The sequence below is a fragment of the Peromyscus californicus genome, unplaced genomic scaffold, assembly GCF_007827085.1.
Source record: "Peromyscus californicus insignis strain IS unplaced genomic scaffold, ASM782708v3 Scaffold_18__1_contigs__length_77618521, whole genome shotgun sequence".
Taxonomy (NCBI): Eukaryota; Metazoa; Chordata; class Mammalia; order Rodentia; family Cricetidae; genus Peromyscus; species Peromyscus californicus.
Genome location: NW_026294480.1, coordinates 21,863,604 through 21,890,825, shown reverse-complemented (window position 1 = coordinate 21,890,825; position 27,222 = coordinate 21,863,604). Strand labels below are relative to the sequence as shown.

Here is a 27,222-nt window from a genome sequence, read left to right as displayed (position 1 = left end):
TGCATGAGCAAAATTTAAACTGCTATGTAACTTAGGTCATGGTGGGTTGGCAGCTGGCTTCTCCCCCTTGGTTCCATGAGAGCCTAGTCTCTGGGTGGAGGTACTTTTACCGCATTAAATGTGGGAAGCTTTTGGATCCATGCCACCACCGAGTAGCATGCCATGCACTGCTCATAAACTCCATTTAAGTGTTTGGTAGCAGGGCCTCTGAAAAGGGCCATGTATTTTTTGTTGCTAGTACTGAGTCAGGAAGCCTTTTCTTAAAGGGACTCCATGTCTGCTCCCCGCCTGCAAACAGAGTCCACCTGAGAAAATGCTATTACCGAGAAGCTGTGCTTGGTTCTGTTTACTTTTGTGTTTAGAATTCTTTTCTTAATTCTTGTGTGTGTGTGTGTGTGTGTGTGTGTGTGTGTGTGTGTGTGTGTGTGTGTGAAATCTTGTTCTACATTGGGCACCATTTGTAGGTGGAGTTTTCCTGTCCCAACTATCTGTACCAAAAAAAAAAAAAAAAACCAACATCTTCTTCCCGAATAACTGACTCAGAGACAATATAAATTAAACACTCGGCCAATAGCTCAGACTTGTTACTAACTAGCTCTTAGAACTTAACCGGTTTCTCTTAATCTATGTGCTGCCTCAAGGCTCATAGCATTCACCTCTATCCCATTTTGTATGTACTACTCATTCTCCATCTGGCTGGAGACTCTTCTGAGTCTGGCTTTCCTGCCTAACTTTATCCTGTTCAGCTATCAGCCAGTCAGCTTGTTCATTAAACCAATCATAGTGACAAATATTCACACAGTGTACAGAAGGATTATTCCACAGCACACCTCTCATATTAATGCTAGACAAGGCAACTCAGTAGGAGGAAAAGGAACCCAAAATCAGGAAAAAGGTGAGACATAGACCCTGTTCCCACTGTTAGTAGCCTCACAAGGACACCAAGATACAAAATTATAAAATATATGTAAAGAACTTAGGTCAGACCCATACAGGATCACTTTTTTTTATTTTCTCTCCAGTATCTAGGAGTCCTGATAAACCATTGTTAGTTGATTCTATGGGATATTTTTTTTCTATTATAAAGCACTCTTTATATTTATATTTATTTATTTTTTATTAAAAAATATTCATTTTACATACTAACCATAGATGCCCCTCCCGCCCCTTCTCCTGCTTCCCCACAGCCTCCCCCCATGGACCCACCTACCCATCCTCTCCTCCTAAAGGGTAAGGTCTCCCATGGGTGTCAGCAAAGCCTGGTTCATTCAGTCAGAGAAGGACCAAGCCCCTCCCCATTGCATCAAGGCTGCTGGAAGATTTTTTTTTTTTTTGTGGAGTCCTTAACCCTTCTGGCTTCTACAGTCCTTCATTCCCCTCTTCAGCAGGATTCCCAGAACTCTGCCTAATGTTTGGCTGTCAGTCTGTGCATTTGCTCCCATCAGTTCCTGGGTGAAGCATATCTGATAACCATTATACTAGGTTCCAAACTAGCAGTATAGCAGAATACTATTAGGAATCATTTCATTGACTTTTGGGGGGGGGGGGTGGGAGTCGGGGCTGGTTGTATTTTATTCTACCGTAGGTCAGTAGGCTATCTCTACTCTGTTCCTTGGCCTCCAGGCAACATCAGTCATGGCATGGGTCTCAAGTTGGACCAGTCATTAGTTGGCCTCTTGACAAGTTCTGTATCACCTTTACCCCAGCATATCTTGCTTGGAGGATAAGTTGTATGTGGACAGTTTTGTGGCTGGGTTGGTGTCCCAATCCTTCCATTGGAAGTCTTGATTACAGATGATGAGCAGTTCAGGCTGCATATCTACATTACTATGAGTCTTTGCTAGGGTCAATCTTGTGGATTCCATGGAGTTTCCATTGCACTGGGTTTCTACATTGCCCAGGAAGTGGTTTGAATGGGAATGAGCCTCACATGTGTGTGTGTGTGTGTGTGTGTGTGTGTGTGTGTGTGTGTGTGTGTGTCTATTGAATATTTAAACTACAGTTGGTGGAATTTTTGGAAGTATTAGGAGGTATGGCCTAGTAATAAGAGGTATATAACTGAGGACAGGCTTTGAGTTTTAAAACAAAACAAAACAACAAAACAATAACAACTACAAAAACCCACAGTCATTCCCACTTATTTCTCTCTACCTTGTGTTTGTGTGCCAGGATATATGTTCTAAGCTCCTGTTCTAATTCCATTCTGCTGGCAATGTACACCATGGATTCTTACCTTTCCTAATAGTAATCCATAAATTAAATGCTTTTATATGTTGCTTTGGTCATAGTGTTTTGTCATGGCAATAGAAAAGTAATACATGTGAAAAATGTGTTGTTTCATCTCTACAGAACTCAGATATGTCATTGGGAAAAATGTAAATTATGCTGCTATTAAGAATAATATTGTAATGTTTGTCAAAGTCCTTTGCTGATTAGGAATTTCATAATGATAAAGTAGCAAATTTAATCACATACAGGTGTTATAAGTATAATTCTTGCTAGAAACTTTCCTGAAAAAAATAGTATTAAATGATTTAATTGAAGAGATCAGATGAATGGTTCAGTTTTTAAGAACATATATTGCACTTGCAGAAGACCAGAGTTCATTTCCTACCACCCACCCATATTGGGTTAATTACAACTACTATATAACTCCAGTGCCTGGGCTTCCAGTGTCCCCTTCTGGACTCCAGGGGTAACTGCACTCAAATATACATATACTCACATGCAGATGCACTCTTATACACATGATTAATAATAAAATAAAGCTTTTAAATATTTATTTGGATTATAATTATATAAGTAAATAGAGGCAGAAATATATTCAATTTCAGTTAGATATTTAACTGGTAAGCATTCAGCTTAACTACAGCAAAGCACAATTACTTTAATGATTCTAAAATAGAAATAAAATGAAATTTAAATATAATTAAGTGACTATGGAAAAATAATAAAACAATGTTCAGTTTTTTAAAACAAATAAGATTCAAATGAATTACCTAATTATAAAATCAGAGCTAACCCAAATTTAAAATACTGTATTTTATAATGCATTTGATGGTTATTTATCAACAAAAGTGAGATTAAAAATGCAGAGCAGTTGAGGCTGATAGAGATAATTAGGCATAGAAAATTTAGTAATCAGCTTGTTGCTACTGAATAAATAAAAGATGTGAAGAATTTTTAATAAACCCCATGGGACATGAGATTGCTAATTTTTAAATCAAATATAGCAGAAAACCTTTTAAACTGTGCACTTTTATCTCAGAGCCAAAGAATGTGCAGGTGTTAAATTGGCCACAAGAGGTTTATAGTAATGTTTCCTAAATGTGAAACAAATATACAAAAAAAAAAAGTTGACTAGAGTAAAGGTATTAAATCAGAGAGTGGCAAAGTTCATGAAAAAACATTCTATAATTTTCGAGCAGTCATGTTGGGCTGTTAACATTTAATCTCACTTAATGCAAACTTCTCTGAATTTCCGTGAGAGCACTACAAATTTCATGACTGATGTTACAAAAACAAAAATAGTCTCCGACTCTGGTCAAAAGCAAAAAACTCCTATGGTCAATTTTTGCATCAGTCTCTGGTATTTTTTATCCATTAGACTGGTAAGCATTCAACAGGCAAGCCCAGGCTGAAAATAAACTGCAAAAGTATTAAGCACTGATCCATCAACTAGATAGTTTTACTTAAATAAGTAAGTGCATACTAGGTTGTGTATAGGACATGATGAACTACGGCTTTCAAACTTCATTCATACCAACTACATTATATCCAAGTGAAGGAGGCCATCGTGCTGAATACTGAGTGAATAAAATAATAAATGCTATTTTCCCCCTTGTAAAGGTCATAAATTTACAGTGTAATAGAAAATCATGAAAACTTCCCTAGCACCATGTTTTACCCTATCCCCATGATGTCTCCCTCTATCAAGATATGTCTTTCATTGCTCTCCCACTCCATTCCTGTTCCAGCTTGACCATCCCATTCCCTGATGTTCTCATCCCCCATCTCCTACCCTCTATTGCCGCTCTGACCCCCAGTTTACTCAGGAGATCTCATCTATTTCCCCTTCCCAGGGTGATCCATGCACACCTGTTAGAGTCCTCCTTGTTAGCTAGCTTCTCTGGAGCTGTGGGTTATAATCCGGTTATCCTTTGCTTTACATTTAGTATCCATTTATGAGTGAGTACACACTATGTTTGTCTTTCTGAGTCTGGGTTACCTCACTCAAGATGATATTTTCTAGTTCCATCCATTTGCCTGCAAATTTCATGATGTCATTGTTTTTTACTGCTGAGTAGTACTCCATTGTGTATATATACCACATTTTCTTTATCCATTCTTTGGTTGAGGGACATCTCCAGGAATCCACAAGGATGACCCCAGCTTAGTCTACTAGCAATAGTGGCTAGGGTGCCTGAGCTGGCTTACCCTAGTAATCAGGTTGGTGAATACCCTAACTGTCATCATAGAACCTTCCATGCAGTAACTGATGGAAGCAGATGCAGAGATCCACAGCCAAGCACCAGCACCAGGCCGAAATCCAGGGGTCCAATCGAACAGAGGGAAGAGACATTCTATGAGCAAGGGGCATCAAGATCATGGTGGGGAAACCTTCAAACACAATCGAACCAAACTAGTGGGAACTCATGGACTTTAGACCAACAGGTGTAGAGCCTTCATGGGACTGGACTAGTCCCTCTGCATAAGCAAGACCGTTGTGTAGCTTGGTCTAGTTACAAGTCGCCCTGGCAGTGGGATCAGAATCTATTCCTCATGCACGAGCTGACACTTTGGAGCCCACTATCTATGGTGGGACACCTTCCACAGCTTTGATGCAGGGGGAGGGGCTTGGACGTGCCTCAGCTGAATGTAACAGGCTTGCTGGCTCCCCATGGGAGGTCTTACTTTTTTGGAGGAGGGAATGGGGTATGGGTTGGGAGAAAGGCTGAGCAAGGTGGGAGGAGGGAAGAGAGGGAGATCTGCGGTTGGTTAGTAAAATGAATAAAAAACCTCTTAATAAAGACAAAAAAGTAAACAAGAAAAAACTGAAGTGAGATGTCATGTTTTTCAAATGGTTACTTGGAGATTTGTAAAAGTATATGATAGAGAAACATCAAAAATGCAAATAATATGTCTATGAATTAACCAGGTAAGATTTGTGCAGAACAGAGTAGGCATATAGGCAAAACTATTAATTGGGCAAATTTAAATAATGTCTTCAAATACATATATATTGTACATTTTTTTCTTTCTCCTGGTTGATTCTGGCTACTACTTCTACATAATATACAATGAGCAAGTTAGCAGCAATCATTTAAGTTCTGGGTACTGATATGTGTAAGATCAAGGTGCCCTCTAGGTGCAGTTTAAGAGCTGTTTGCCTTCCATACATTCTCTTGCAGCTCTAGTTAAAAAGAATTCAATTTCCACCATGTTCTTATAAGAAACGAATTTTTCCCTGAGTAACTCTTATCTCTGGCTTAGTCATCTCCCAATTAATATTTGCTCTGGTTAGGTTATCAGCACAGAGATTTAAGAGAAGGCCAAACACTCAGGCCAAACTGTCCCATTCTAATCTCTAAGTCAATGTCTTGTCTGTAAAATAAAGTGCCCGAATCTCCCAGCATCTCTTGCAGCTTTACAGTCTATAATCCAAAGTGCACAATCCCATATAATGGAAAAGAAACATACACACAGGCATATGCAGTGTGTCTTTAGCAGGCATCTGCATGAAACTCAGTGATGTTTCATACTTCACTTCAAATATTTCTCTGAAATTTCATAGGGGCATTTGTGAAGTTGTAGGAGCATAGGAAGTCACTGCAGTAACTAACTTCAAGAAGAGGCATCACTGAGCGGTGGTGGCGCACACCTTTAATCCCAACACTCGGCCAGCCTGGTCTACAGAGTGAGTTCCAGGAAAGGCGCAGAGCTACACAGAGTAACCCTGTCTCAAAAAACCACCACCACCACCACCACCATCACCACCACCACCACCAATAATAATAATAATAATAATAATAATAATAATAATAATAATAATAAAGAAGAGGCATAGAGAAACTGAAGTGTGTGTGTTCCTATTAAGAATCATACACATTCTTGTAAGAGAATTTTAGTAATCAGTATTCACTTCGTTATATTTCTAGAAAGCAGCATGATCATACCTTAGTGAATGGACATGACAGACTTCATTAATGGCCCCCTCCCAAATCTCTTTCCTAATCTCTCTAACATATTTTCTAGTTAGTCACATTGACCTCTGAATTTTATGTTGAAATACTTCAGTGGCTTGGACTGTGGTGAAAGGAAATGTGAATTTATTTATTTTTTTTACCTTAAAAGTTTCACAGTATTCTTCATTGCCTAAACTCTGATACATCTAATACAACTAGATTCTCCCCCACTCAAATGTCTACATTCCACAAAGAAAATGAATTTCTACTTTAAAACATTGTTCAGAAATGAACAGAATATTTCAAAAATCTCTGAAACACTGATCAGCAAAGTTAATGTCAGAGTGAATTTCTCACGATGGGAAAAATCAGAGTTTAAAAAAAAATCCCCTTTTGTTTCCTACTAGTTTTTGGTTATAAACGAAGGATTTTTAATCCATTTTGAGTTGATTGAATCTAGTTTTCATTATTAGTGAAGAACTACTTTTCCCCTCACTTCCTTGCTTTCATTCAATCTATTTCTAAAGTAGAATGTGGGGGAAAACACATTCTGAGTAATGCTGGATGATGGGAAAAAATGTCATTTCAAGTGTAGAGGTTCTTGGGCATGTAAATATTTCTTCACTATTACAACTTTAAATTTCAAAGAATTAATAACATAACTGTTGTATTACAAAGTTTAATTTGCAGAATTTTTAGTGGTTTGAATTTTTGAACTTATTTTTTGACTTTAATATTGCCAGCCTAAACTAAGCTGTTGAGTATATTTGAAATGTGTATTTGCACACGCACTTGAACATATATATGTAATCTTATTTCTTATGTTTGTATTTCAACATTTATGGTTTTAAAGTCAGTTCTTTGATATATATTTTTAAAAACTGTTATATATGTATACCTATATATATGTAATATTTTTCATTACTTTAAATAGTATATAAAAGTGTTCCAGTATACAGGATACTTGAAAATGAGACACATCCTAATAAAATCATTTTTTTCTACAGAACATACATTGAAGTTTTCATCCTTCTGAAGTTGAAGATAATGAGGACTTACCATTGCCTTCCACTAATCATCTGGACTTGCATGCTTCATACAGTTGACAACAGCCCATTACAAGCAAAGGATAGCAGTTACTTATTAAGAAGGATAGTGAATCTGACAAAAAATGATGGGAAAATGCTCCATCGCACCAAGCGTGGCTGGATGTGGAACCAGTTCTTCTTGTTAGAAGAGTACACAGGTACAGATACTCAGTATGTAGGAAAGGTAAGATTTTTTTATCTGGAAAATCCAGAAGTTTAATGTGATATTAAATAAAAAAATGAATAAATATATGTATATACACATATATACACACACACATATATTTAAAGACTTTTATATCACTAAATAAGAGATTGACTTAAATTATTTTTAAAAAGTGTGAATTAATACTTCATGTGTCATGTGACTAAAAACAAAATGTAGTTATCATATCCAGTAAAATTTATTAAAATACATCAAGGTACTTTAGTAACCCTAGTTCATTAGCGTTCATAATAGAATGAACTGTTTGAGAGATGCATTTGTAGTATGCTGCTTCCTACATCAATCAAGATGGGTTCCTGTGTGACTGCCATCTAGGTAAGAAGTGGAGTAAAAACATAAAGAGAATGAAGACACTACTTTTAGGAAAATGTACTGTAATGTCAATTTCAGCATCCTCAACAGTTGGCCATTAGCATTCAGGAGGAGAATTAACAGAGTGATAATACAACTCATTTTGGGGTCCTATATTTGAGTTTATTTTATTGTCTGTCTCCTCTTTCCTTCCCCCTTAATGCATTTTATTGTTTTAGTCCACAGCATCTTAAAATTTTATTAATAATATTTTTTGACGTTTCTTGCTACCTGCTTATTTTCTGTATCCAATCTTTTCTGCACTCTTTTATCTTTATAGGGTCTCCTGATCTCTCTGATTGTTCATAACTTAAGCACAATTCTCAGGTCTGATGCCACCCTGAGAGTATCATCAGGAATGATTTTACATTCTGACAATCACAATCACGCACATGCCATACATTTATTCTTCTTTATTCTTAGTGTGCAAGTATTAACGTTAATGGTCTGAGAATTGGCTCACTGACAACAGCAGACAAATAAATTAGAACAAGCAAAAAAAAAAAAGGAAAATAAAGAAATGTAACTGATGGCACAAAATTATTCACTGTCTTTCAAACCAGAAGAACACTTATTCTGAGAAATTGTCAAAATCTTGTTGTACTTCATTTTGTGTGGGACAATGTTCTTTCTCAAATACAGTCTCTGTTAACTGAAGCCTATTATTTCCTTCTTTCTGAGATCTCTCTTTCGTGGCTACTTGGGTCACTTTTGTCCAGTGCAGTTCAATCAATCATTCTTTTCTTCCATCCTATTTCTCTTTAGATTAGTCATGTGGCATCCTTCTATATCCCTCATTTAACATCACTTTCACAGTCTAGTTAATAGGTATCATCAGGGCATTTCAAGTTCAACAAGCAAACGTTTGTGTCTAAGTACTTGAAATTGCTTTGTGATTCTTTTTGTCGGGGGCAGTGTATAAAGGACTCAAAGTTGGGTCACAGGGTCTTTCTGAAATGGTTCAACCTTGTAGTTTCACAGATGCAGGAAAATGGTCACAGAAAAGGAAGCTAGTTTTAATCCCATGACTATTGAAGCCCTTTTACCAGTATTTGTGATTTAACTTAAAATTGAAATGTTTCCTAAGTAATGATTATTAATTTCTAAATGACACAGTCTTTCAAATTGTTGCAATGAACAACCTAAGATATTACATTTCCTTTCCTTTCCATTTCTTTGCTTATTTATCTTAAACAGCAGACTACAGGGTAACATGGAAAGCTATAATAATCACATTTCTGCCTGGGAAATATTATCAATGTAAAACTGTCTTTCATCAATTTGTAGTCTTTTACTGGAGACAATATATGAATGGGAGAATTATTACAATAATATAAAACACCTATATTCTTTTTAAAAATATGGGCTTCCTTTACTTTGTTAGTGCTTTTGTCTCGCATATGCAATTATTGATCACATATTTTGATATTAAATGTCCTTCCAGCAGTTTTTAGGATTATTTATTCATTAAGTTCTCATTTATTATTACTTTAGCAGCTCTCCTGGCTGTTTATATAAGCAACTATTGGCAGGTGCAAAAACCAATCAAATCCTTAGCTTTAAGCATTGTGAAATACTTGAATTCCCATAAAGACTTGACATTTTGAAGGCAAAATAGACTAAAGTACTATCACTCATATCCCCAATTAAATTTACAACTATTCTTTCAGAATCCAATGCATTGGCCATAACAAACCTGGTGAATGAACCCTTTGGCTTCTTCATCACACCATAAAATGGGAAAAGTGCTAGTAAAATCTAGCAAACAGAGATTTTCATTGTTTTTCAAAAAGTAGATATCACAGGGAATAACACAAAATTAATTTAGAGATAATATAAAATTATATAGTTAGAAATACCTATAAACCTCAAAATAATTCTAAGACTTCAGATTGAATTTAAAGAAATATTTTTTATGATGAACCAAATAAGAACAATAATATTTATTTAGTTCACTATGCATATACACACATATAACCATGTGCTTTATAGGACTGAATCCTATATTGTTCAATAACTATACAAAACTCAGGAGTCATATAAAATTTCTAATCACATATTTTTTCTAGATCAAATTACATTGTTGTTAAAATTTGTTTAATTCTAAAACTTTTGGAATATTCTGTTACCTCCTAATATGATCAGGAAGGGCGATCAAAATTCTAATAAAATTGTGCAGGTAGACAGATTAAATACAACCTGTAGAAGAAGAAAAAAAAATGAGAGCAAGACAGAGAGAGAGGCAGACAGACAGACTGATGGTGTTGAGTCTCTATTGCCCAACATTCCAAACTGACACCTTTTCAAGGAGTGACTGGAAAATTAAGACACTGCTAATAGTTCAAGTGCCAATCAATGAAGGGTGGAGTACAGATCTGGAGTGAGCAGTTCGCTGTCATCCTTAGCATATATTAGCAGAATACTATGGATTAACATGACTTTATTTTAAAGGAGCACTGCTCCATTTTTATTTACCTCATTAACCCTCTGTATAATATAGAGCTAAAGCCAGAAGTTTTGCAATTAAATCAACTCCTTTTCGTTTAATAATAATGGAATTTGACATTTAGTTGGTCCTGTTTTTAAACTGGAACTATCAGTTATTATTACTACTGTTTTATTTAATGAGGTGAATCTTTTGTTCTTTCTCACTCAAGATTACAAAGTCAAAAAATGACATGTTATAAACTCTATAATTAAAATAAAAATAGGTAATTGAATTTTTAATCATTATAATTCCATTTAAGAAATTATTTAAAGTAAGTCTCATAAGAGCTACAACACATGATTTTACTACTTTGTTTAGATAATATTAACGTGTTTCATTTGATTATTTGTTTGCTCTCAGGGTGAGGAAGTGAAACCTAAGCTTCAATCATACTAAATAAATGATATAAAATTGGACTATATCGTAGGCCACGTTTAATTTTTTTATATTAGATATAGGCTCCATATAATCCTTGGTAATTATGAATCAACCATCTACCAATTCACATTGATAATACTTGAGTAGATATCATTACATCCTTTTAATATCTGATTGTTGACCACATTTATTGATGAAGAGATATACAATTTTCAAATACAGCGAGCGGCATAAGTCTTTTGGGTGGTTGTTGTTATTTTAAGAAAGATTCCTGGATTCATTAAAGTATTTGCATACTAATCAAATTGACCATTAGATATTAAGTCAATTCAAAGCAAAATATTTAGTATTTGCTTGTTCCAAAATAAGGAACACGGGGCATTTGAAATGTAATTATGCGACTTCCTGGGGAGACATCAACAAAACCCATACACCACAGAGAGACAAGTAAGGCACTGAACATGGACCACAGAAATGATTCTTTTGTACTACTGAATCAGTTAGTGTATTATGTTACAACTGTGACTGTAATCAGGTGTAATATATAATAGTATGGTTTACTTGTGTAAAAAAAAAAAGGTCATTGTGTCACAGAAAAGTCAACCTTAGAATTGGAAAGGCCCATGAAAACTCCATATCTGGAGCTCTTTGAGCAGCATTCAGGCAGTTCAGTTCAGGCACCCAGAGTAGCTTCCCCCCAATGTGGCTGATTGTGCAATCTTGGGAAGCAGGTCTTTCAAATCTTGTCATTTCCACTCACATCATCATGCGTATAGTCACAGTATTCATAAGGAACCTTCGACCATCACCGTGCACTCCGGTTACAACAGCGTCTTTGGAAAACAGAGGGGACACAGACCCAGATATAAAATTGATAAGAATTATGTTCATATTTATTTTCAAACTATGAAAATTTGTCTTCTCCACATTTACACATGCTCATATGTGTGCCAAACAATGATTTGCCCTCAAAAAATCTATAATGTAATTGTCAATAGTTCACTTTCTGTTGAGCTCTTGGAACATAGAAATTTTGATATAGAAATAACAAGAAAAAGTGAAATTAGAAAGAGAAATGGATTCTCAAATTCAACGAAGCTTACCTGGTGCACGGTTATGGTATGTTATAGTGATTTTTGGAACCTAAATAAAATACATTTATGAAGATTTTAGATTGTCATTATTTTGTACAGTATATGCAGCAGCTACCTTTGATTTATGAATCTACTTCATTCCAAAATTCTCTTCATAGCCCAGTCATTTAAAACTCAGAATACATGAGAAAAATATTATGCCTTCTGGCCAGCTCCTCCAGACAGCTTGCACAGACTGGTTTCACACCACAGTACAGAAAAATCACTTTCAAAATAGAGCTCCATTTTCTATCATGTACTACCAACACTGTCACTGCCCATTCTGCTTTACTATCTCAGTGTACCACTATCTCATAGCATGTAGTAAGAACTACTTCTTCTCCAAAATGACCTCCATATATTCAATAGAGAAAACATTAAACATTTATAATATAATAAGTAATATTTATAATAATCTATATCAAATCATACTGAATTAAGATTTGCAGCTACTCTTAATTTCTGAATTTAAAATTAATATAAACTTTATTTATTAATGTAGATGTCATTTATTTATTAATCTTTCTATTTATTTAATATCCTGATGGCAGTTTCCCCTCCCTTCTCACTTCCCAGTTCCTTCCCCCGACTTTCTCTCTTCTGTACCCCATCCACCCCTCCTCCACTGTTTCTCTTCAGGGAAAGGCAGGCCTCCCATGAATATCAACCAGCCACAGTATATCAAGTTGCTGCATTACTAGTCACATCTTCTCCTATTAAGCCTCCGATTAAGGCAACCAACCCAGTAGGAGGAAAATTTCCCCAAAAGCAGGCAACAGGAGTCAGAGACAACTCCTGTTCCCACTGTCATTAGCCTCACAGAGAAACAAGCTCTACAACTGTAACACACATGCAGAGGCCTAGGTCTCTCTCACAGAGTCTTCCTGGTTGTCAGTTTAGTCTCTGTGAGCCCCTATGAGCCCAGGTTAGTCGATTCTGTGGGTTTTCTTTTGGCTCCCTTGACCCCTATAGAAGACTTTTTAATTTTTTTGTGTGATATAAGTAACTGCAAAACTGCTTTAAGTATGTTATAAAATATTGTCAGTATTTTCAGCAAACTATATATGTAATTTTTCATAACACGTCTGCTTCTTTTGGCTTCAGGCCTTTTAAACTATTTATACTATGCCAGCATTCTCTTCATCTACTTCAAAGAATACAGGTGATAAATCGTACTCCTTTATTACCTTAGTGGTTTAAAATCTTTAAAAAAAATAATGAAAGGGAGGGAGATAAGTAGAAAAAAAGATATGAAGTTAATTAGCAGAAGTAGCAATGTCTCTAGGTGTAGTTACATACAAAAAGAGGGATGGGGATAGCATCTGTTTAGGCACAGGACAGCATTCACCATTGTTGTAGTCGTGATATAACATGGCATTTTCTTATAGAAAACCAGGCTTAGAAAATATTTTTCAAATAATGCTAAATTAAAATAGTGTAGTCATACCACAGAAACAGATGAGGACATTTAAATGTTTGCTTCATTAATTTATAAACTATGAACATAGACATCAATTTAACAGTGTTGATTTTCTACTTATTCTTTTTGTTCTTATTGTTTTTGAGATAATGTCTCATTATGTAGACCTGGGGGCTTTGGGATTTGAACTTTACTATGTAGAAAAGCTGGCCTCTAACTTATAGAGCCTTCCTCCTCTTCCCAAGTACTGAGATTAATGGGATGCCACCACATTTGACAGAAATTTTAATTAATTCATTTATTCTTTATCTTTTCTTTATCAGTTAATGCTATAATTTCAATGTTTTATAAAATTAGAAAATCAAGATTGAAAATGACATGGCACGTAAAATATCAGCTAGTCTTTTTCTGCTGTTCACACACATACGTTTCTGTGATGGAAGTTTGCACTTGGTATGCAGAGTTTAATAGCAAATATCATTTTTATGCTTGGGAGAATTCTCACTGTTAAGTATCAACAATTTCTAGATTCTCTATATTAATCAACTAAATTTCTGAAAAATTGTAACTCCTTTCTGCAAAGTCAATCATTTGCCCATGTAGGAAATTGTTAGATATTGTAGATATTTATTTATAAGTTTGTTACTACATTTTGCTATGAATTTTTAGTACTACATATTGTCTGTATCCAGTTAATGCTGAAAAAGTCCTTTTAACAGAGTAAACAGGACACTGTTAACTCCTAGCCAAAGAAGTGAATAGATGAAGTCATCTGTAACCTAAATAACGTTTGTGACTACAATAAACTACCTGCCAAAATGCTATTTCAGGATAAAGGAGACATAATAAGCTGGGTGCTTAATTAATGTTACATTGCCTGATGTAACATTAGAGCTATTCTTTAAATTAATGATGCATGCCTGCTTGTTTAAGAACTAGGGTGCTTCATATTTTCAAGGAACAAAGGTATTTATCCCAGATAGCCACAAATATTTGCTTTTCTCTTGTGCAAATATTTTGTAATCTGCACAGAGGAAAACTGATTGACCTGTATTAAGCATCACAGGTTTGCTTTGATGGTGTCCATGGAAACGGAGCTAGGAAAAAATTACAAAAATTCTCACCATGCTTTCCATTGAGCTCATGAGGTAACTGAAGTCACAGTAGACATGCAATAGTTATGTACACAGTGAGATACATGTACTGAACGCTAAATCAAATTCTCAGCTAACATTTCGGAGGATGTGATTATCATAAATTCACACCGTCAGAAATAGACAGATTATTTCTTATTAAAATCAGAGGCACAGATACATATTTAAGAATGATTGAATGAATTAATTAATAATGAATAAATTAGTGAATGAATAATAGTTGACCAGGTTAACAAAAAATGAAGACTGCTTTCTTGTTCCTGTAGTAGAGAGTAAATGCCAACTCAATATTTTATAACACACGTATTTCTTTAAAAACTTCTCACATGACTTTATTTCATAACTTTTATCCTATAAAAATAATAAAGAACTACTAGTAACATTTCAACTTTTACTTTATTAAATATTTCATATATGCCTGAAAATAATTTGTGTGTCATACGTGTTTGGCAGAACACAATATTATACCATCTCAGAAAATGTTTCTATTAGTAGTTCAAAATTCTATGGTTATAATTTCTATATGTTCAATTTTATTCTAATTGTTAATGGATAATGAGATACTTGTAAGCTTCATTTACTTGTTTTTCCTTTTTAGTTCTTTGGGATTTTGATTTATGTTCATAGTTGTGATTAAACAATCTTTATCATTAGTGAAATAATATTTAAAATAACATTCAATGGAAGGTTGTGAATCCAAGGTAGGTAGGTACATAGTAAGTAGCACTCTACATCCTCTTTCCAAAGCTGAAATCTACACTGACATCAAAATTATTATTTCCACAAGGCATCCTCTTTAGCATATTGATTACTGGCATTCCCACCACAGCAAGTCAGGTCTCAAACACTGATGATCTAGCAGGATCTTACTTGAGTCACTTTGCCTCATACTAATTTACCATAAATCCCTGAAGACGATTCTTGTGTGATTTATTCTTGTTCTAATTTAGCATTTAGCTTTTCAATGTAATTCTTTCTGATATGTTGATACACTGTTTTAAATGTGCAGCTCATGATTAGTTTATCCTGTTTATATTTTAAAATATTTAATGTGTTCTATTGGTTTATGCATTTTTGAAGTCTAAAAATCTTTGACATTTACTTGGTATAATTTTATTCATACATTCACAAATTTTCTGTGGTTTTGGTTATCTGAAAACACTTTTATTTTACTTTCAATTTAAATAATATTTTCAACAGACCTTAACATGACAGTTTCATTTTCTCATTAAAGATTTAAATTACCACTGCATATTACTGTTGATTCTATGCTATAAATAATATCAGCTGTGATTCTTATTGTTGCTGTCCAATTTCTCTGCCTGCTTATAAGCGCTCCAAATAAGTATTATTTTAAACATTCTCACCTAGGTATGCAGATTGATTTTGTGTTTACTCTACTTGGAACCCAATAATCTGTGAATAGTATGGTATACTGGAGCAGAAGAGTTATGTACCATGTGGAACATCATTGATTCATTTTTTTTTCTTATTGTAATTTATTTTTACTGCAAATGAGTATTGGATGACCCCATGAGTTCTTAAAATGATGTTCTATGAAGTGGATTAGGAATATAAATATGCTTCAGAGAATATAGGTAATAATTATTTTCATATTTTTCTAGAAAATTTTCCTTTCTAATATCAAGATAGTAAGCACAGGTCAACATAGTTGGAATGTAGTAAGTTTCATCATTTAGCTGTAATTTTTATTGAAAATATTCATGTAAATTACTGTATATATTAAAAATAAATTTCTATCTGCTATTTTTTAAATTCTACATATCTTTGGTAAATTATTCTTAGAATAATACAGCATAAGTTTGAAAAATCTACTCTAGATTTCTTCTTAAGATTATTAGTTATTCATATTCTCCATAACTTAAGATTAAGGTTTGAAATCAGCAAATGCTTGAAGAGAATGCTTTCATTATTGTATGATATTCCTCATTCACTTTGATAAAAATGATGTGGGCTAGGCAAAAGTAAATATGTATGGATTTGATTTTTCTTTATATTTACCAGTGTTCCTGGGGAATGTTTTTTTCCTATCAGTTTTTGAAATAAGCCAATATTTTATTAATACTTATTTAAAAAAATAGTACCAATAACCACTACTTATTTTTATATACCATTTACTCAGGAGGGTCATATACATTCGCAAGCATAAAACATCAAAGAAAAAGTATAAAATATTTTATTTTACTGCTCTGGTTGTATGAAATGATTTCAGGGTGTTTGCACATGTGCATAGGTCTTACAGTGTCCTGCTGCTTGCTTGCTACACACAGTTAGTTATTGTATTGTAATTCCACAGTCACTAGTAGAAATGTACTTGGTAGCATTTTCATTTTTGCATGGAGTAAACATCTATGCCCTACATCTATGCTTGCTCTACTGTCAAATTGCTTGCTCTACTGTCAAATATGCCCTCCGATAGGAGAAAAAACAACAACAAGAAAACAACAAAAAAATGTGGATCACTTGTGACACAAAAAAATTGAAAAGGTTTCAGTAATCAGTAGTTATATGAGTAAAGTCAATCAGTGTTGAAAATGAAGAGGAAGACATCCTTCTAAAGGGCTGAAATGGTGTCCTGTACCTTAGCAAAATAGGAGGAGGCGTTGGGACAAAAAATATGATCCAGGCTTGCTTATTTCCCAATTCATCACTTGATTCCACTAAAGATGGAACTTTCTTTGTGTTCAGTTTGATCATACCAAGGGAACAGAGAAAATGTCTTGAATTTCAGTGTGTAAAATATTCAGTTAAATCTTATCACAACTGTTTGTATCTCAGAATACACCAGGAGAAGAGGTTGAGGCAGAAGGATAATGACTTTAAGACTGCCCAAACTAAACTTTAAAATGAAACAAACTACCAAAAACCAAACAAAGCAAACAAATGAGCCACAGCACATGGTGGCACATGCATGTAACACCAGTATTCAGGAAGATAAAACATACAATGTGTACAGTCCCTTTCGTGCTGGGCTACAGAGTTAGGTCTTGAGTAACTTTTTGCTGTGAGAGCTGGTCTCAGAATTACCACGAGTACAAAATCTGAAATATATTAACTCAAATAATACATTAATTTTTTTTGGTATTTTAGCTCGTTTTAAACACTGTTGGAAACCCTCACATTCATCCTCATATTAAAGCCAAAAATGAAATATCAACACAAATGGAAGAAAATTGATTCTAAGAAATACTTGTTAATACAGTATTTGAAACAGACTTGAAGGAGTAGTGTTCCTTCTTGTTGAAATAATTTGAAAGCTTTACAACTGAAAAGGCTTGAATTAATGCACAATATCATATAAGTAAATGTTTGTGGTTAAATCCATAGTGCCAACTCTGTATCGGTAATTAGTATGGCTTATTCTTCTAGTGAAGAATATTTTAAATAAAAGGCTGTAAAATAAAATATAAATCAAGAAGGGAGCAGGGAAAATACAAGCTACTAAAGAAAATAATGGTACTATGAACTCAAATACTTTCAAAATACTTCCAGGGCTAAACAGAGTACTGTGTTGTAGATCAGTTATTGCAATTGTATCCATAATTGAAGTTCTGAGTACCAAAAGCATATGACAATTCATTAAAGCCCTTGAAACTGAAAAGAAACACATTTCAAAGCCTTAGCTATCAATTTTAAAAGTCCACTAATACTTAGTGTTCAGCTATTCCCTTAAAAGTAGATAAAAATCTGATTTATCTGTCACTATTCTCCAGTTACTCATCTTACAATTAAGACTCTCATTTCAACTGCTCTTAGTGACTGTTGTCTCCTCCTGCAAGTGAAGTGGAGGAGCAGCATACTTTTTCAATTTTTGGCCTTTTCTCACAAGTCTGGAGAAGCATTATTTTACTGTCATCCCAAATGGATACTGAACATCACCCAATAAAATACGGTACTGAAAAATGACTAAAAGATACCTCTGTTGATAATGTGGTTGCCTTGCAACCATGAAGATATAAGCTTGATTCCCAAGAACTCTTTTAAAAAAGGCAACTGTAGTTGAGTGTTCTTGCAGTACCAGAAAGTCAGAGACAGGTGTGTCCCTCATGATAGTTATCAGCATCCTAGTCAAACTAATTACTTCCAGGCTATTAAGAAACTGTCTCAAACAACAACATGGACACAACCTAATGAGCAATATCAGAGATTGATCTCCTGTGTACACATGTGCGCACACACACACGCACACGAACACAACACACTCAGACACATAAAAATATAATTTCAGAGGGAAATATAGTAAATTTATTATTATGTATTTTATTTTTGTTTCTTTTGTGTAGTTGATCTTGACCTTCTGATTACTATCCCTAAATTCTGTGTGGCTTAATGTGCATTGTTTCTCTAAGCAAACATTATTTCTGGGACTGTATGTTTGATTCCCAATGGCTCCTGGTGACCTGGATTTTCCTCTCCCCTTATCTGATTGGCTTCCTGCTCTACTGGCACAGGATTTTCTTCTTCAGAATGCATCATAGCTTTGTTCCCCTCTAACACCTTTAATGGGAAACTGCTTGGTTATCCGTATCTTTCATTCTTCCCAAACTATGAGGAATATTTCACTATTTATTGTTCACAGTATACTACACCATGTTTACCATTACTTTCCCACATATGCACAGTTCATATGTGTCTTTCATTTTGTTTTATGAGGGTAAAACGTTGTTAATATTAAAAGGGTCTCCATGCAATGTTACAATCTAGAAGCATGTGATGAGTCATTCTCTGTGTACTCACGCTGTATATATTTTATAGTACAACAGTACATTAGAGTTTTATCTTAGTACAGCACAGAGAATATATACATGTATATATATATGTATATATTGTGTATATATTGTGTGTTTGTGTGCATATTTAATGGTACTTATATTTAGGTTATGAAAAGAAAAAAAATAATCCCCTTAGATTAAAGCAGAGATCTTAAAAGATCTTATTAATAAAAGCAAACCCAGGCCAGTTATTGGGATGAATGCTGGAAGATCAGAGAAGTAGCACAAGCCACAGCTACCTCACCTTGGCAGTTCTTCAGCTGATTTTGTTTCCTCAGACTAGAAGCTTCTGAGTCCTCATCCAAATGGATCTCAGCTGAACTGCTGCTCAAAAGCCTAAAAGCTTAACCAGCCAAATGCTTCTAATTTCTGGTCCTCACACCTTATATATCTTTCTGTTTTCTGCCATCACTCTCTGGGATTAAAGGCTCATTTTCTGTGATTAAAGGCATGTGTCACCATGCCTGGCTGTTTCCAATGTGGCCTTGAGCTCACAGAGATACAGAGGGATTTTTGCCTCTGGAATGCTAGGATTAAAGGCATGTGCTACCACTGCCTATCCTATATGTTTAATATTGTGGCTGTTCTCTTCTCTGACCCCAGATAAGTTTATTAGCATGCATAATATTTTGGGGAACACAATACCCCACATTAGATTTTTTCAATGCTCATAGCACAGTGAACACACACACACACACACACACACACACACACACACACACACACACCCCACAAAAGAGAAATAGACCAAAGAGTTGTTAATATAAACAATATCAATATGCAATGTAAAGGAATAAACGTTAGATGTAAATATCCTGAAATAAATCCTATTGCAAAAAATGTACTTCCAATATGAGGTTTGATTTAACTGCATCCATAATGCGCCATGACAGTGCTTCACTAGAAACATTTTCTTCTGGCAATGAATATTATGTTTAATCAATTGTATGCATTGAGAACACAATGGATATTACTACCTAAAGCTAGCTCTACTTAACACATATTTCTTTAAAGTTGGAATGAAATAGTGGGAGTGGAAATACATTGCTATAGATAGCATGCTTTAGAGTGTTGAAATTGCCTGTTGAAAATGTGTCCAAGGCTACAACCTTTGTCTGTTCGATGGGATATAATAAGAGCAATGAGTGATTCCTAATTTTGTCTCTTGTCATTTCGCTCCTGGTAATGTATGCTTCCTCTTGACCATGTTCACAGTGAGTAATGCTTGAATCAGAGAGAACACATATTCTTCTCTGACTCTCTGGTCAAGGATAGAAATAGAGGCTCCCATTATAGCTTTGCATAAGGCAAGAGCAGGTTGAAAGGAGCGGAGTTAGCATTTACGGACTCTGAAGGATAAAAGGTAGTTGAAATGTGTGAACTGTGATAAGAGTGGCCTCTTCTGTGTCGGGAGCTTTTCTAATGCTTTTGTTGTTAGCCTTCTTTCCCCTTCTTTGGCTCACAAATGTAGAGGAAATGAAAATTTCTGTTGGCATTCAATTTGAATTATATGTCAGCATCCACAACCATTCTTACTGGATTCTTTTGCAGACATTTCAGTCACTGCGGGGCATGTGAGTGACAAGAGAAAAAAAGTCATTATTATTTATATTTATATAGATGTACATGCAGGACAAGGTAAATTATTGAAAATATGTATTATTTTTTTCATATAAATAAGGTATAACTTAGGTATATATTCCAAAGTCCAATTAAAGCAATGAAGTGTGACTATCAATGCACTTGACTCAGGAAACAGCTAGTTAAAGCCACACTGTTTAAGAGCTTCTCATAATTAGTGAATCATTGCTGTGTTTGCTTGAGATAATGCACCTGAAAGCTTGAAGAATACACATCTATCATAATGGGGTAAGTTCTGTACTATTGGGAAGTATACATCAGATGGAATAATACGTTATGTGTGAATGTGCAGATTTAGTAAAGTGAGTTTAAGTTAAGTAATGTACTAGACAAACAGTCAATAAATTTACTAAGGTTATTTGTATTATAAAACAAAATGTATTCCCATTATTTAATAATAGGCGTGGAGGAAAGAAATTAAGTACTCAAAAAATTGATATCAATAGCATATAGTTCACAAGACTATAATAAAAATGAGTAATATTTAATTTAGCAACATTTTTATAAAAATAAAATAAATTAACACTTTACAAATTGTCATTGTTTAATAAGATCTAGTATGTATTTCTTTAATTATAAAAATGTAAATAAAAAAATAAAATGTATTCTTATCTCTCAATGCTCTTCTCCTTTGCTCCATCCCAATTTACCCAGGAGATCTTATCTATTTCCCCATCCAAGGGCGATTAATGCATGTCCCTCTTATGGTCCTCCTTGTTACCTAGTTTCTCTGGGGTTGTGAATTGTAGCCCGATGATCCTTTGCTTACATCTCATATCTCCTTGTGAGTAAGTACATACCATATTTGTCATTCTCAGTCTGGGTTACCTCACAAAGGATGATTTTATCTAATTGCATCCATTTGCTGCCAATTTCATGATGTCATTGTTTTTTAACCACTGAGCAATACTCCATTGTGCAAATGTACCACATTTTCTTTATCCATTCTTCAGTTGAGGGGTATCTATGTCATTTCTAGGTTCTGGCTATTATGAAGAGAGGGAGAAGGGATTGTATGAGCAGGGGGAAGGGTCAAGATCATGATGAGGAAACCCACAAAGACAGCTACCTGAGCTACTGGGAGTTCATACACTCTGGGCTGATGGCTGGAGAACCTGCAGGGAACTAAACTAGACTCTGAATGTGGGTGGCAGTTGTGTGGCTTGATCTGTTTGTAGGACCCCTGGCGGTGGGACCAGGATGTATCACTGCTGCATGAACTGCCTTTTGAGAGGCCATTCCCTATGGTTTGATACCTTGTTCAGCCTTGATGCAAGGGGAAGGGACTTGGGTCTGCCTCAATTTGATGTGTCAGATTATTGACTTCCCAAGTCTTACCTTACCCTCTCTGAGGAGTGGACTGGGGTGAGTGAAGAGGTGGAGGGTGAGCAGGAGGAGAGGAGGGTAATGCGTGCACACACACACACACACACACACACACACACACACACACACGCGTGTGTGTGTTTATATGCATATATATGAGTATTGTATACACTTGATATATCTTCTGTGTTGTAGTTTTGAGAGCAATATAACTGCTTGAAATTTTCCTTTAAAATAGCATATTTAAATGTAGATCCAACTAATCAAATCAGAAAAAAAAAGAAAACTAGAAAATTCTCTATTTAAAAACTTTTGAAATATCTCTCTCCGATTTTCTTTCCATGTTTAATTAATAACATCAATTGTTGAATATTTGTAATAAAGCACTGTTTTCTTGGCAACTAAGATGATATATTTTGGTTTCCTTTTCAATAATAATATTAAAAAAATAGTGAGCTGTAATTTTTCTCAAAAAATGTCATGAAAATGAGCAATTTGATAATTGGCATTGGATTTCTAAAGGAAACATCTGAAAACTATAGTGATAGATAAAACAGTTAATACTCTGTGTAGTAATTCTTCCAGTAGACTTTAATCAATAGATAAATTCATAGAAACACCCCAAGATGCATGCACAAAAATTTTCATTATACATAAAACATCATAACTTGTTAATAAATAAAGTTGCCCGGGGGTCAGAGCTATTAGCAAGCCATAGGAAAGCCGGGCGGTGGTGGCGTATGCTTGAAATCCCAGCATTTGGTAGGCAGAGCTAGGTAAGTCTCTGTGTGTTCAGGGATACAGCCAGGATTGGATACACATGCCTTTAATTCCAATACCAACCATAGAAGACCTGGAATTCTATACAGACAGGCAGTGATGAGGCGGTCATGTGGTTGGGTTTACAACCAATGACAAGGCAGAACAGAAAGTCTATATAAAGACTTTAACACAGGAAGTAGCTCTAATTGGGAGAGGTAGGACCACCGCAAGAGGAAGGGTAAGGTTTTAGCTCTTAGCTCTGACCTCTTGGCTTTCTTCTTTGCATTGGTTCTGTGTTTCTTATTTAATAAGACGGTTGGTTACATCTACAATAACTAGTGAGAAAACAAATGACATCTAAATACAAAATTCTTATATTTTATAATGATGAAGTTATTCACTGTGAAAATGGTCTACTGAATTATAAATGACATGAGAAACTCAGAAATCCTCTATTTAAATATAAAATGGAGAAAAAAATGTGGAAAACTTAATTTTAGCGACTAAAATATAAATGAATAATTGCTTACTTGAAACATTTTGTATATTAGAGTATGTGCTTCAGATAAGTGATGGAAAGTAGATTACATTTTATTTATTTTGCTTTACATATCTGAACTTTCTTAGTTCTTAAACTTATTTATAGGTTAGTTTGAAATCCTGATTAATGAACAATCATTGAATAATCTGGAAACCAGAGAAGCATCTTATTTATCTAATATGATTTTTATAGGAAAGTATAATAATAATATGGATATTTGTTTTATTTCATCTGCTCAAAAATTATTAAACAATAGACAAACCACCTACTGAAAGTTAGGTTATTACCATGCTGATTTACATATTGACTGAAGATCATAGCGTACTTTCCAACCTTCCATATCTTTCATAAATTCTGACAAGTGGAGTTAAAACTCTCACTTATTCAATTGCAGTCTGTTAAAAATAATACTTACCCTTTATTTCAAAATTTTACTCAGAAATTATCAATTCCAGAAAAAAATTCAAATCTTTTCTAGCCTTCTTCATTTCCCTAAATGCATTTGTATGTATGAATTAATAGTAATGCACAATTATTCTCTTTGACCCTGGGCAAACCACTGGAATGTGGGTCTCTTTAAATTAATTTAAATAAATTAAATATTGTCTCTGCATGAGTGTAGAAGTTTCACCCTTGCTGACTAGTGTTTATGATACAATAAAGTATGCACACTGCTGGGGGAGAAAGTAATCATCAATATCAAATATCTTCAAGTCCTTCAATATATGATAGCAACCTTCCTGCAAGATGTACTGGACGATGAGTGGCATAAGTGTTGTAGAAATAACCGACCGATTTAATCACATTTAAGCATCCAGCTAATGGAATGAAACACATACTTGACACTTCTAAAGGAGCCAAGAACCTGAGATTCTATAGGTCCTAGTCCCAGGGAAAAACCTACTACTATCAGTCTGCTAAAGGAATGTAGCAATAAAATCACTCTCAATAACAATTGCTGGACCCATTGTTCAATGCACCACCCAGCCCTCATCAGAGAAGCTGCTTGCATGCAAGAGATGGGAATTATCCAGAAATACGCAACTGGCCAATGTTCAGATAGTGAGAGCCTTTGGAAAACCCAGTTCTAAATAGGGTGTCTTTATCAAACTCCTCACCTCAAGGATCAGGATTCTATGTAGAAGAGAAGGAGGAAAAATTGTTATGAGTCAAAGATGTTGGGTGACTCTAACAATAAAGTATCTTCCACACAAAACTGGAATGAAGCAAATATAAATTCACAGAGACTGTGCGAGCATCCACAAGCCTTGAACAAGGTTTAGCTCAATAAAATCCCAGAATTGATAAGGGGAAGTGGGCACTAAGTCCCATTCCTCAACAAAATACTATTTGCACTTGATTCTTAACAAGTGATGGACAATTGGTTTTCTTCAGTGGAGTGACACTGGCTATATCTCTTACACTCCGGGGCAAGTCCCGTGTTCAGGAGTAGCTGACCACCACTAATAGACTCAATGTGTGTGTGTGTGTGTGTGTGTGTGTGTGTGTGTGTGTGTGTGTGTGTGCAGATATCTGCAAATGTCATAAGAGAGCATTATATTATAATAACTCCAGTTACTGTGGAGTTATATGTGGTTGTCTGTTGCCTTTTCTGCATAATGGAAACCTAACAGGAGTCCTTACAAGTGTTGCAAGTGTTTTTAAATGCTCTATAATTTATCTAACTCCTCATAAAATCTTCAGAAAGCAAGGAAAGAAGTTATCCTTAGCTCATCCGAAATAGAATTCAGACTCACTGTTTCTTTGGTTTTATCTTAGTAGAACATGTCAAACTTTATGTAGTATAAGTACAGTAAGATAATAGGCATAAGATTGTGGAAATGTGTTATAAAAGAAATGGGTAGCTAATACATGGTAAAATGGGCACTTTACAATTATTTAAATTTCAGTTAATTTTTAAAACTAAAATGGATTAACATATCAAAGTAAACAGGAGTAAACTTTTCATATAATCAGTTTAATTATAAATAGAGCTAAACAACCATTTAAAACAGAATAGTTGGGGACATTTGTTTAGTGATATTTTGTTTTCACTTACAGTAGATAATTGTTTATTATGATGAGAGTGTAACAGTCCATTATAAATTGTAGAAATTGTATTTCATGAAATCATACATGACACAGTAAACATCTGACATTATGATACTTTATCAGAACTACTGTAATTATAAATTTTATTTAGCTTTCTTTCAGGCAGAGTAATTTTACTCATTATTGTCACCACAGGAGGGCAGTGCAAAAATCCAGACACTGATGATCTAGTTTTCAAGACAGGGAAAACACAGATGAAAATACCAAGAAGGAAGAATCTTAACATTTCCTAAATTCAAATAAAACGTAATAGCCAAATCGATTTGTTAATCTTATAGAAAGCATGTATTTCATTATTTGGAATTTATGTATTAATGGAAAGGAACCAAGAAAAATTATACCCAGTCAGAAAACCTTCAGTTACATACCTTTCATAAATTTGAGACTGTTCATGGACAATGTAACTGATTTGTAATAACTGAAGGTTATTTCTTTTTTCATTCTGTTGAATTAATTAATTAATGATCAATTACCAGGATGGGAAATAAGTAGACTTTTGGAAACACAAATTCAGGAATCATAATGTCCACCTCTAAGCCAGAGTTGGATGTGATAGAGTGGGGAGGCAGGCAAATAAGAATCAGTGGGAGACCATATCTCAAAAAGTAAAGGTAGAGAATGACTGAGTAGGACACAAGAAGTCAACTTCTGGCATCTGTAAGCAGGCATCTGTGAACATGTGCACACACCCATACATAGAAGTTTATACACTACACAAATACATATACCACAATATCCATAACGCAACACATACCTGCCTGTTGCAAGAGGCCATGAGTGTATACAGCAGGTGACAACTAGTGTTTAACAGGTGGACCCACCAGATGAATAACTCTCTGTTGGGGAGTCCCACTAGGCAAAGGCCATGGGATCACTGGCTATGGAAACTGGTTGTTCTCTTTCTATAAATACTTCCCTAATAAAAACAGCTGTGAGAATCTTCCCACAGCCTATTGGTAGTGTGTTTTACATCTTTTGGGCACACTCGTAGCTGTGGATGATAAGGAAGATGATTTCTGCTTAATCTGTATAATTCTAATAATATTAGAATATTTTTCATAACTGATACGGGAAAGTAATAGTATTTTCAGTCAGAAAGACAACTAATTTTGGACTTCAGAACATATTCAAAACAAACTGGTTGCCCCAGGAAACAAATAGACAAGGATGAACACCAAGGTGTTGTTTTTTGCTGACATGAGGCAACTGTGGTAAACATAACCCTCTACAATAACTGACTTTATGAACATAGTCCCAGCCTCAGCTTATGTTACAGGCTCAAGGTTCAGCCAACCAATTTTTTCTCTTTCCGTCTTGGAACCCTCACCAACTTAGAACTACGTGCCCGTCCAAGTGTTACTCACTGGAGGGTCAATGTGACCCTCTTAGCCTGAGAGAAACTGTGTGACTTATCTTGTGTTGTAAGAATGGGTCGGGCCCTGAAAATGTAAAATGTAATTGTCCAGAGATGGCTGAGAGGAGTGGTGGTTTAGAGAGAGGCAGCTAGGTAGAGCTATGGAAGAGCTGTGCAAGGAGTGGGTGTGTGTGTGGGGGGGTGCTGAGTGAAGGATGTATTTCAATGGGCAGAGAGAGAAATGTGGGAGATGAAGAAGCATGAGAGAAG

General features: G+C 35.0%; 1 protein-coding gene across 5 annotated transcripts in view; it reads left to right on the top strand.

Moving 5' to 3' along the window:
* Positions 1-27,222, top strand: part of Cdh9 (cadherin 9) — a 129,971-nt gene that overhangs the window by 46,907 nt on the left and 55,842 nt on the right. For all 5 annotated transcript variants that reach the window (XM_052743081.1, XM_052743079.1, XM_052743080.1 and 2 more), the window contains one exon: positions 7,193-7,457. In XM_052743081.1, coding sequence (XP_052599041.1) covers positions 7,233-7,457 — 225 coding nt within the window. In that variant the 5' untranslated portion in view covers positions 7,193-7,232. The remainder of the gene's footprint in view (positions 1-7,192; positions 7,458-27,222) is intronic.